A 12,389-nucleotide genomic window follows, 5' to 3' on the forward strand; every position below is an offset into this window, starting at 1 on the left:
CATGCCCTCCCTCTGCAGAAACCAGTTCCTTCTGGTACCATGTCTCCTACTACAGAAACCTGTCCCCCCCCAGCACCCTGTCCTGGCACCCTACCCCCTTTCCCCTGCCACCACTGGCACCCTGTTCTCTACCCCAGAACCCACTAGCACCCCTCCCCAGTACTGTGTCCCCTGCTCCCAAATGACTTTTCTATGGGTCAGTGACCCCTGACTCAAGGCAGGTTTCCTGCCATTCTCATAAATAAAGACAATGCAGAATCTTTTTGTGTTTAACATAGTATTTCATTTAAAAATGAAGCCTGGCCAACAAACCCCCAATTGGGGCCAAGCCCCCATCTGGCCACAACCACTCCTGCATTCCCCCTTTCCCAGACCCTAGATCTGAGCCTATCAAACACTGGAACCCCCTGCCCTTAGCCCCTCACATACCCCAACCCAAATTCCTGCACCCTCACATCCGCAAGCCTGTGGCTTGCTTAGTATCCCAACACTGCCCAGCCTGGAGCCCCTTCCCCGAGCCAGTGTCCCCTTCTCCACCTCTTCCTGCATCCAGATTTCCTCCCAGAGCTTGCACCTCTCACCCCTTTCCACACCCAAATCCCTCATTCCCACCCCAGAGCCTACACATCCTGTCTCAACACAGTAAGGGTCCAGCTAGACTGCAGGAGTTTTTCAGGATTCTGGAGATATCCCAGAAAAACTCTTCTGCATCCAGGGTTGCGTTTGTTCTTCCGCTTTTTTAGTGGAAGAGCAAACAGGCTCTTTTGGTCACCCCTATATTCCTCTTTCCACAAGGAATAAGGTGGCTTCCAAAAGAAGGGTTTTTTTTTCTGACATTTGGTCCAGTCTAGACAGGCCAAATGTTGGAAAAAACTCTTCCTACAGAAGATTTTTTTTTTTTAAAGCAGCAGTATAAGGATTGGGGATAGCAAGTGATGGAGAGGAGGAGAATAGAGAGGACTGAGCTTCAAGGAAGGGGTGGGGCTTCAAGGAAGGGGCGGGGCAGTAGATCTTGGCTTGGTCTGTCATTTAAAATGTGATCTTGGGTGTAAAAAGGTTGGAGACCACTGTCCTAATTAATCAAATATACTCTTTTTACATCGTTTAATTTAACAAAAAAATGAAGTTCAGACCAATTATAATTCTTCTGTTGAAATTTTAGTGATTATGGAAACGTCTGTTTGTAGTAAATTAATGAGTGCATTTCTCTCCAGTTTAGAGAACTCAACAAACAATGCAGATGCTTCCAGCAACAAATTTGTATTTGGACAGAACATGAGTGAAAGAGTCTTGGTGAGTGGTGTTTGTTTTTTAAGTATAATGTTTTTTGAGTATTGTCCAAGTGGTATGATATGCATGTCTGGTCATCAGTGTCTTTTGGGGCTACCCATGGGACTTGAGTGTCTTAGTGGCTCCCACCTGAGGATATACAGGTGCCAAATCCCAGGTGCCACTTGATTCCTTACCGCTCACAGCAGCAAGCCAAAGCATCACTATTTGTCCCACTCGCTATAACAAGCTCCTCTCCTGACACATTCTCCCCTGTGAATCACTCTTGTCAGTCTAAATTAGTGAACTTTCTTGTCATTAATAGTCCAGGGTAGCTGTCTGCCACCTTGGCAGTTTTCTCTGTCTTGCATTTGACTGAACAGTTGGCCCAAAGCTAGCTGTTTTCCAACTTCTTAATGAGGCAGAAGCTTTGGGTTTTAACCCCCTAGAGTGGCCTTGTGTTAATCACTGATGACCACATAAGTTACCTGATCTCTGAAAAAGTCACAACTTTGACAGATGGGATATCCATTTCCAGCAGAATCCAAAAATCCAGGGCTGCCACATCAATCTGTTCTTATGTTCTTAGTGCTGTCCATGAAAGTGACTTGAGATTCAGATTACCAGGAATCCAAATTGTGATGAGTGATCTTTAACTAAGGTACCCAGATCCCTCAGTGCTCTGGTGATCTGGGACTCTGTACCTATGTTCCTTACCACCAATAACAGTGCAAGGGACTTGATCTGCTTTGTGCCACTCACAGTCCCCCACTTTGACTACAGCAAAGCTTGCCTCTCCCAGAGCTGTTCCGGTGCCAAAGAGACATCAGGCACCAGCACACTCCCTCAGAGCTGAGGAGGGAGAACATGAATCACCTAAGTCTCCCTTCCAAGGGATTCTGGGTCCTATCCATGTAGCATGCTTCTGTCTGGTGGGAGAAGCCTAGCTATTTTGATGCCAAAGACACTGTAAGATTCAATACCCTCAGCTTCAATGCCAACGCCACAGAATTACCAGCTGCTGGTATTAGCATGGGCAGCATTGATAGGAAGGAGTTCACTCTTTCCTTACCAGGGCTGTACATCTTTATCCTGCCATGCTGGCACTCCTAATCAGAAGTAGTGCTACAATTTGTACTAAGGAAATATGTGTTCCAGGGGGCACCAGATACTGGTACTTTTATAAGATTACCAAAGATGGAAGACTGTCTCAAGAATCACATTAGTATTTTTGTTTTTGCAAATCCAAAAGTTCATCTAGCCTGCCTCTTTTTCCCTACAGAGCCCACCAAAATCAAATGAAGCTGGTACAGAAAGTAGCAAGGAAAATGCTGCTACGGAATCTGGCTCTGAATCTTCTTCACAGGAAGCCACTCCAGAGAAAGGTGAATAGTGGATTTTTGGTTTTAGAATTGTTTTTAAGAAAAACAGTATTCTGTCACTACTGCCTGTATTGTGCCTAATCCTTTCCTGCAGTTGTTGTTTTATTACCATATCAAAGTATAAAACCACCCCATTTCCCTTACTGTCCCTTCTAGCCAGCATTTTATTAAAAAGTGGAGGGGGAGGCTCCTTGGTCCTTTGAAGGTCAGGAGGGAGAGGCGATTAACAGGCTGGATGGCTCTAGCATTCTAGAGGTATCAATGTCAAGCAATTTTTGTTCACTGCATGTGGATCAGGCATGTGAAAGGGGTAGGAATTTAGAGGACATATAGTCAGTCTTATTTTCATAGAATCATAGAATAATAGGACTGGAAGGGACCTCGAGAGGTCATCGAGTCCAGCCCCCCGCCCTCAAGGCAGGACCAAGCTCCGTCTACACCATCCCTGACAGATGTCTATCTAACCTGTTCTTAAATATCTCCAGAGAGGGAGATTCCACCACCTCCCTTGGCAATTTATTCCAATATTTGACCACCCTGACAGTTAGGAATTTTTTCCTAATGTCCAATCTAAACCTCCCCTGCTGCACTTTAAGCCCATTACTCCTTGTCCTGTCCTCAGAAACCAAGAGGAACAAATTTTCGCCTTCCTCCTTGTGACACCCTTTTAGATATTTGAAAACCGCTATCATGTCCCCCCTTAATCTTCTTTTTTCCAAACTAAACAAGCCCAGTTCATGAAGCCTGGCTTCATAGGTCATGTTCTCTAAACCTTTAATCATTCTTGTCGCTCTTCTCTGTACCCTTTCCAATTTCTCCACATCTTTCTTGAAATGTGGCGCCCAGAACTGGACACAGTACTCCAGCTGAGGCCTAACTAGTGCAGAGTAGAGCGGCAGAATGACTTCACGAGTTTTGCTTACAACACACCTGTTGATACAACCTAGAATCATATTTGCTTTTTTTGCAACAGCATCACACTGTTGGCTCATATTCAACTTGTGGTCCACTATGACCCCTAGATCCCTTTCCGCCATGCTCCTTCCTAGACAGTCGCTTCCCATCTTGTATGTATGGAACTGATTGTTCCTTCCTAAGTGGAGCACTTTGCATTTCTCTTTATTAAACCTCATCCTGTTTACCTCTGACCATTTCTCTAACTTGCTAAGGTCATTTTGAATTATGTCCCTATCCTCCAAAGAAGTTGCAACCCCACCCAGTTTGGTATCATCTGCAAACTTAATAAGCGTACTCTCTATCCCAATATCTACATCATTGATGAAGATATTGAACAGTACGGGTCCCAAAACAGACCCTTGAGGAACTCCACTTGTTATCCCTTTCCAGCAGGATTTAGAACCATTAACAACAACTCTCTGACTACGGTTATCCAGCCAATTATGCACCCACCTTATTGTGGCCCTATCTAAGTTATATTTGCCTAGTTTATCAATAAGAATATCATGCAATACCGTATCAAATGCCTTACTAAAGTCTAGGTATATGACATCCACCGCTTCTCCCTTATCCACAAGGCTCGTTATCTTATCAAAGAAAGCTATCAGATTAGTTTGGCATGACTTGTTCTTCACAAACCCATGCTGGCTATTCCCTATCACTTTCTTACCTTCCAAGTGTTTGCATATGATTTCCTTAATTACCTGCTCCATTATCTTCCCTGGGACAGACGTTAAACTGACCAGTCTGTAGTTTCCTGGGTTGTTCTTATTCCCCTTTTTATAGATGGGCACAATATTTGCCCTTTTCCAGTCTTCTGGAATCTCCCCTGTCTGCCATGATTTTTCAAAGATCATAGCTAAAGGCTCAGATACCTCCTCTATCAGCTCCTTGAGTATCCTGGGATGCATTTCATCAGGACCTGGTGACTTGCTGCCATCTAACTTTCCTAAGTGATTTTTAACTTGTTCTTTGTGTATCCTATCTTCTAAACTTACCCTCTCTCTGCTTGTATTCACTACGTTAGGCACACCTCCAGACTTCTCGGTGAAGACCGAAACAAAGAAGTCATTGAGCGTCTCCGCCATTTCCAAGTTTCCTGTTACTGCTTCTCCCTCCTCACTAAGCAGTGGGCCTACCCTGTCCTTGGTCTTCCTCTTGCTTTTAATGTATTTATAAAAGGTCTTCTTGTTTCCCTTTATGCCTGTAGCTAGTTTGATCTCATTTTGTGCCTTTGCCTTTCTAATCTTGCCCCTGCATTCCCGTGTTGCTTGCCTATATTCATCCTTTGTTAGTTGTCCTAGTTTCCATTTTTTATATGACTCCTTTTTTATTTTGAGATCATGCAAGATCTCCTTGTTAAGCCAAGCTGGTCTTTTGCCATATTTTCTATCTTTCCTACACAGCGGAATTGTTTGCTTTTGGGCCCTTAACAACGTCCCTTTGAAATACTTCCAACTCTCCTCAGTTGTTTTTCCCTTCAGTCTTGCTTCCCATTTTGATTGAAGACTGGTGGCAAGGGATTATTTTTGTCCTATACTTGGATGAAACCTAACTAAACCAAATATCTAAATCCAGAACAATTTACTGAAACTAGGGGTTTTCTCTAACCCTGTGAAGGAGTAGGTTTTTAATGAGAAAAACAGGTCATGTGGAAGCTATGGGAATTAGTTGCCAGTGAGCTGCTAGAGACTATAAAATAAAAGGCTGCATTTTCAAATGTAGGCATGGCTGCGTTACCTGTAGCAATGCAGATACTAATATTACACCTACAAAGGTTTTACACAATCCTCCTCTTGGAGAGACTCTCATAATCTGTGGACTGGATTTTCATTTACCAGTATTTAAGAAAAGAAGACGAACCATTCCTTAAGACACAGCTACTTTCTTCATACTTCATTTCTATAGCCTGATAAAAGCATAATTGGTAGAATGATAGTTGCACAAGACAGTTACAGTCTAGAGGAAAAACTTATTAACTGGTAGCTTATTCAAGTAAATGACAGACTTTGTGTAGGTGCACATGGGCATACACTTGTACAATGTGGATTTATGTGACTAGTATCCAAAGTAAACTTGAAAATGTTGTTCAGCTAATAATATTTCAGAATCACTGGCAGAGTCTGCAGCAGCTTATACTAAAGCAACAGCAAAGAAGTGTTTACTGGAGAAGGTAGAGGTGATCACTGGGGAAGAAGCAGAAAGCAATGTGCTACAGGTAAGAAATTGTTCACACAGTATAATGAGCTTCACTCTTGTTGGGATTCTTATGGTCCAGCTATATTCATTCCAGGATAGGAGTGGGAGAGAGGGGTTGGTGGTCCTGATGCTTTTCAACAGGTTATGAAAGTACACAAGGTAGGTGCCTTGATTCCACAAATGTGCATATGCAGAGGCTAGTTACAGGTAGGTAACATTCATTTTTTAGTCTAGTGAACAATTTTCATATACTAGCCACAACTATTGATGCCTTAGATTCCACAAGGCACCTCCTTTGACTTGATGTTGCCACCCTGCACGATTGAGAGGGATGGCCACTTGAGCTCAGATGTTAGAAAATGTGGTCTGAAACTGCTGTCATACAGAATTTCTCCACTCTCTGCTGAAGTTCTGTTCCATGCCAAGAGGACTTTTCTATTAATTTTCTTGAAATCACAAAACCATGTCCTAAAGACGCTATCCAGTGTGGTAAACTGCCACCATACCTCTTGTTTCTAGCAGGATCCATTGCAAATATCTGTCATGGGGGAAAAAAATCAATGGTCATGAGGCTCTAATCACCCTATGACTGCCAACAGAGAGACCACTTTTCTTTCCTTCAGTATAGCCATTAACACAGGGAGACATTGGACCATTGAAAGGATATTTGGTCCATGCTGATATCCACCCTTCCCAGTGAATAAGATTTGTGAGTAGCTGGTGCTTTTCCTGAATGTGTAGAATTAGACAAATTCATATTAAAAATAAATGCCAAATTTTAACAGAATTATCAATCATTGAAACAATTAAGTAGGGCTGTGGTAGATTTTCTGTCACTTAAAGTCTTTCATATTAGATGCTTTTTTAAAAAAGATCTGTTCCAGCTGTATGGGCTTGATGCAGAAACCATTGAGTGAAATCTGTGTTATGCAGGAGATCAGACTGGATGATCATAATAGCCTCTTCTGGCTTTAAATTGTAAATCTTCCCTTCCTTCAAACAAATAATAGCTTGAACAACTATGAACAAACCTAGCCTGGATGCGTCAGGTCTGGCTCATTACCATCCAATATTATGCCTTACTTTCCTCAGCCAACTTTTCATAAAAGTTAGCCAAAAAGCACTTCCAAGCTTTTTTGGGGGAGTGAGCCACAATGCAAGACTCCCTTGACTGAAGATAAATACTTAGTTAGTCAAGTCATTCCACAATTGATGTTTGTTTCTATATTCCTTTCATAATGTCCACTTTCTTTCTTATCCAGGCTGGTGAGGAGACTGCATCCCATACCAACCTGACCTTGATAATGCATGTCTTTTGGCTGCATTTTAGCAGTAACATCTGAGCATGGAATACTTTAGCAGTGCTGGTTGCTGTGATCAGATCAAGCCTGTTCTCTGCTCACTAAGATGGTTCCTAATAGAGTATCAGATTAATGGTTTCTGTTGTATGTGAAGGTTTTGTGATTAGGACTATAGTCAACAGCTGATCTAGGACAGTAGACCTTTTACTGAATGGGTACAGCTCGTCTATGAGAAATCTGAAAAAACTCTTGTTTCTCTATCTGAGAGGGTGCAGTGATTCTCCTTAAGGATTTAAGAATAACCACAAATTACACCATGCTTCTGTTCTAAGAGCAAGGTGATTTTGTTCTTCAACTTGCCTTTCCTAATGAAAAGTCCACGGCACATAATATATTTTGAGGGCTTTAGTTGCCAGAGACAGTAAGACTTTAGTTTCCATGTTATCAATTCAGCACATTTTAGTAGCAATGTAATTTCACTTTAGTGAATATTTGAAATCTAACCAAATGCAGATTGGGAGATTTTGATTCTGTAATCATGATGTATTCTATAATTATAGTCAACAATTAAAGAACTTTAGCAAGAAGGCATCTCTTTTTGTTGCAGATACAATGCAAGTTATTTGTGTTTGATAAGAACTCTCAGTCTTGGGTGGAAAGAGGTAGGGGACTTCTGAGACTCAACGATATGGCATCAACAGATGATGGAACGTTACAATCTCGGCTGGGTAAGATGAGCTGTGGGAAGGAAAGTTTTGGGATGACATACAGTGTTGCTACCACAAAATGCTTCCTTGGTAGTTGGGGACATCCACTTAGGGTTACTGTGTCTAATTATAGCAGTTGGCTATAATTTGAAGTTCATGTCAGTTTCCCAGAATGGTCTTTCTCTCAAGCTTTAATGTGTAGATTAGATCTTGTCTGAAAATATTAGTTCATCAAACATGAAACTTCTCTGGAAAGCAGTTGGATAGGATGTAACCCTCCAAATGTACCTGTTGGTGAGCTCCATCCTGCAGTATGCTGTCCAACCAAAGACCCCAGGTATCTGGGGGTCCATGTCTCTTTGGCAACCTGCCATGCAGTCTGCCTCCAGAGAACTCCCAAGCGCCCAGAGTCTGTTGCTGTGGGGCAGCCCTGTCACATCTGGGTTTCCAGATTCCTGCTGTCAAGATTAGGAACCAGAAAGCTCTGGAGACTCTCAGGGTTTCTGGGCTTCCTGCTTCAGAAACCTAAACTGGAAGCTTAGGAGTCCTGGGATTGGCTCCTGGGGTCTGTATCTCTAGGGCAGAGCAGCCATTTGGACTACCCTACTGCTTAAGACTCCTGAGCCAGCTGGCTTCCTGAAGTCCCACAAAGGCCAGGAATACTTGGGGTCCCCAGCCCTGGGCAGCCTGCATGGCAGGACTGCCCCAGAGGTGCAGATTCTAGGAGCCCTGGCAGCTGCTGAGTGAAATTAAGACTGTGTTTCACTCAGCTGGACAATGTGTGTCACTTCTCTCTCTCAGCAGCAGAATTTGATCCAATTAAAAGATACCGCCTTACTGCCCTTGTCTCTCTGTTATCTAGGGACTGACATGGCTACAACACAGTATACAATTTCACTCACTGTAAACTGGTTCCAGAGAGCAAATTGCATTTCTGAAATGTTGTGTGTTTGTCTTTCTGAAACAAATACTTTTGGGAATTTCCAGTTTGCTGTGTGTCAGAAATCCTAAGTTTTGGACAGATCTAGCATAGAGGATTTGGTGCAGTGATCACCAAGCTATTGGTTATTCCTTTGCAGATAACACATTCCTAGGTTTTGTCTACACTACCAAGTTTTGTCAACTTAAATTTGTCAGTACCCAAAAGTTGATATAAAAATGGGAAGATTGTTCACATTAGCCCCCTTCTGGTGACGGATCATATCTACATTGGAGGCACCATCATTGACACAGTGAGCAATGCACTGTGGGTATGTATCCCACAGTGCAGAGTGGCACCTTCTGTCACTAGGTATTGTGGGATGGCAGAGCGGATTGCTGCACATCTTGGAATGGTGCTAAATATTCCATCATGCAGTGCTTTCTATCTTAGCCCCTCTGTTGGCTTGCAGCTTTCTTTTGCACTATTTTTTTTCCAACAGCCATTCTTTGATATGCATCCTAGGATCTGTACTTAGAAAGGGTGGATCCCACGTTTCTCTCCTGTGCTCTATTAAGTGTTGTGAACACATCACATATAGCAGCGCAGTTAATCATTATATTACTGACAGAGGAAGGCACATAGGTGCCCAACGTTCGGTGTGTTATGGGCAGAAGTAACTTTACATTGCTTTTGGCATTCACAGAGCAGCTGCATAGGGTAGACCATTGCTTTTGGGCTAGAGAAACCAGCACTGAATGGCGGGATTGCACCATCATGTACATGTGGGATGAAGAGCAGTGGCTACAGAATTTTCAGATGTGGAAAAGCCACTTTCCTAGACCTGCGTGCTGAGCTGGCCCCAGACGTGGTGCAGGGACACCAGAATGAGAGCTGCCCTCTCAGAAACGTGTGGCAATCGCTTTCTGGAAGCTGGCATCTCCAAACTGCTACTGGTCATCACAAATCAATCTGGAGTGGAGAAGTTGACCATTGGGGTGCTATGTTTAATGCAAGTTTTCAGGGCATTAAGTCACATCCTTGTACAAAGGACTGGGACTCTGGGAAGTGTGTGAGAAATAGTGGGCAGCTTTGCAAAGATGGTTTCCCTAATTGTGGAGGGAAAATAGAGGTTATACACATTCCAGTTTTAGTACCAGATCACCTTACAACAGAGTACATCAATAGGAAGTATACATCTCCCTTATGTTGCAGGTATTCATGGATCACTGTGGGTGTTTCCCTGAAGGGATGGTCTGGAAAGGTGCATGCTGCATGCATATTCAGGAACACCAGCTTGTACAGGAAGCTGCAAGTGGGGACTTTCTTTCCAGACCACAAGATTACAGTGGAGGATATAGAAATCCCGATAGTGATCCTGGGTGACCTGGTTTACCCCTTACAGCCCTGGCTCATGAAACCTTACATGGGGCACCTGGACAGCAATAAGGAGCATTTCTACAACAGGCTGAGTAGGTGAAAAATGACAGTTCAATGTGCATTGGTAGATTAAAGGCATGCTGGCGCTGCTTGTATTGCAAGGTAGACCTTAATGAGAGTAATATTCCCATGGTCATAGCCACATGGTGCACTTTGCATAATATCTGTGAATCTAAGGATGACACGTTTGCTCTGGGGTAGAGCGCTGAGCCAGACCATTTGGCTGCTGAGTTTCAGCAGCCAGACACTAAGGCTATCAGAGGAACCAAGATGGTGACAATTGAAATCAGGGAGTCTTTGGGAAACACTTGGCCAATGAGAGCAGTTATATATGTCTGTATAATTATAGCAGACATCTCACTGCTAAGGGTAAGCAGGGAAACCAGGATACATCTGCTGCATGCTTGAAACGTCTGTCCTGCTCTATATGCAGCTCACCTATGATCCACTTCGGTCCCTGCACAGGTAATTGTAGATAGTACGGAACAGTGCTCTGAAGTAGAGTAAGGAACAAAGCTGCACTGCCAGAGAACCTGTAGAGGCTTAGTAGAGGATTAATGAGTACCTCCAGGAAACTTTCCTGGATATTTCTCTGGAGGAGTCCGGTGAGATCTTGGTACGCATCAATACCCTGTTCCGCCATGCTACTTAGAGGAAATGTCCAGCTTAGAGAAATAGAGCCAGCATCCCACTTTCCTATATCCTTAACGTACCTCTGCACTGCACAAGCCACAGCCACTTACCCTGCATCTCATCTCCTTCCTCCTGCTCCCCAGAGAGCAAGTGCTGCATCTAGCTAGGCCCTTCAGGAGTGGAGAACAGTTCCTGGCTGCCTGCCGTGAGTTCCACATCCTCATCTAACTTCACCTCTTCACCGATAATGTTGTCCTCTTTCCACTGCCTTCATATCCTTCGAAGTATCCATGCAGCTTCTGGAGATGGGGACACCACCAAGAATAGCATCCAGATCTTCGATGCAGTACTAAAGTGGCAGTTTGCCTCCCTCACCTTATAGTACGTCTGCCTTAGCTCATTTATCTTTGATTGGGATACACTAGAGTGCAGATTGCAGCCCTTTTTGCACAAGCCTCAAAAAGTGTTCCCATAAGTATCCCAATTCTTAAGAGTCAAGCACAGCTGGGACTTCAGACTCCTCTCCCTCTGTCCTGATCAGATCCAACAGCTCTGTGGTGGTCTAAGTGGGAGAGCGTTTGGTGTGGTAGCCAGCCACGGCCACCTGGGAAGACATGATGAGACCTCTCCACACCAAGCCAGCAAGCAGGAAATGGAATTTACAATTCCCAGGATTTGTGAGTGGGAGGGGCAGATTATTGTTCTACCTGGCTGCAGGGCAGCAGCGTTCAAACTAGGGATGTGAACAGTTAACCCTTTATGCGGTGAGCATAATTCTTAATGGGCTGTGAGAGGGTGTCGGAAGCAGCAGCAGGGCCAGGAGGGCTGCCAGCTCTCCCTTCATCCTTCCTCCATGAGCCTGCAGACTCACAGCCTGCAAGCATGCACAGGCTGGGAGCCAGCAGTCCTCTCCTCACCCGTACCCCACTTGAGACTGCCAACTCCCAACCCATGTGGACTGGGAGCCGGCAGCTCTGTGGGCCTGGAACAGCCTGGCTGGAACAGGCCCTTCCCAAGGTTGAGAGGCCATTCCAGCCCTTCTGTGGTGGGTGCGGGGGCCGCTCCAGCCCAGCAGACTGAAATGGTCCCCCTGCTTGTCCCAGTTTAATCTATCCAGTTAAACTTAACTTTTAACGGGTTAACTAAACAAACAGGATTTTACATCCCTAGTTCAAACTGCTCACCAGAGCAGTCAGGATGGGCATCATGGAACACTTACTAGAGGCCAAATAAAGTGATTAAAGCAGATGTGGTGTGTACACTGGCTTTTTGTCATGAACAAAGGGAAGGGAAATGGCAAGTCTCTCATGGGGTAGAACATTTTGTTACTGAAACTGGACATTTTTGGCGACAAAACTTGGTAGTACAGACAAAGACCTAGATGCATAAAGAGCGGTTATTGTTGTTGAATGTTTGTTCTTTAAAATATATGGACCTTCTTCATAGCAGAGCCCAGAAATTAGATTGGCTTGATTCCTCTAACTGCAGCTGAACTTCTCCTGCACTTAAAGCAGGGTGAGTTCTAGCAATTTGCTGCCACTAATGCCAGGATAAACACAGCTCCCTCCATTACAATGAGGGG

At 44.0% G+C, this 12,389-nt stretch overlaps 1 protein-coding gene across 8 annotated transcripts in view; it reads left to right on the plus strand.

Annotated features, from left to right (window-relative positions):
* The window catches only part of RANBP3 (RAN binding protein 3), a 100,036-nt gene that overhangs the window by 73,597 nt on the left and 14,050 nt on the right, over positions 1-12,389 (plus strand). For 5 of the 8 annotated variants that reach the window (XM_075902972.2, XM_075902975.2, XM_075902970.2 and 2 more), the window contains 4 exons: positions 1,215-1,293; positions 2,552-2,654; positions 5,702-5,826; positions 7,716-7,836. In XM_075902972.2, the coding sequence (XP_075759087.2) occupies positions 1,215-1,293; positions 2,552-2,654; positions 5,702-5,826; positions 7,716-7,836 (428 nt within the window). The remainder of the gene's footprint in view (positions 1-1,214; positions 1,294-2,551; positions 2,655-5,701; positions 5,827-7,715; positions 7,837-12,389) is intronic. The other 3 variants (XM_075902976.2, XM_075902977.2, XM_075902971.2) reach the window with 1 other exon arrangement.

This window comes from Pelodiscus sinensis, chromosome 32 (genome assembly GCF_052426305.1).
Source record: "Pelodiscus sinensis isolate ZL-2025 chromosome 32, ASM5242630v1, whole genome shotgun sequence".
NCBI classification, from domain to species: Eukaryota; Metazoa; Chordata; order Testudines; family Trionychidae; genus Pelodiscus; species Pelodiscus sinensis.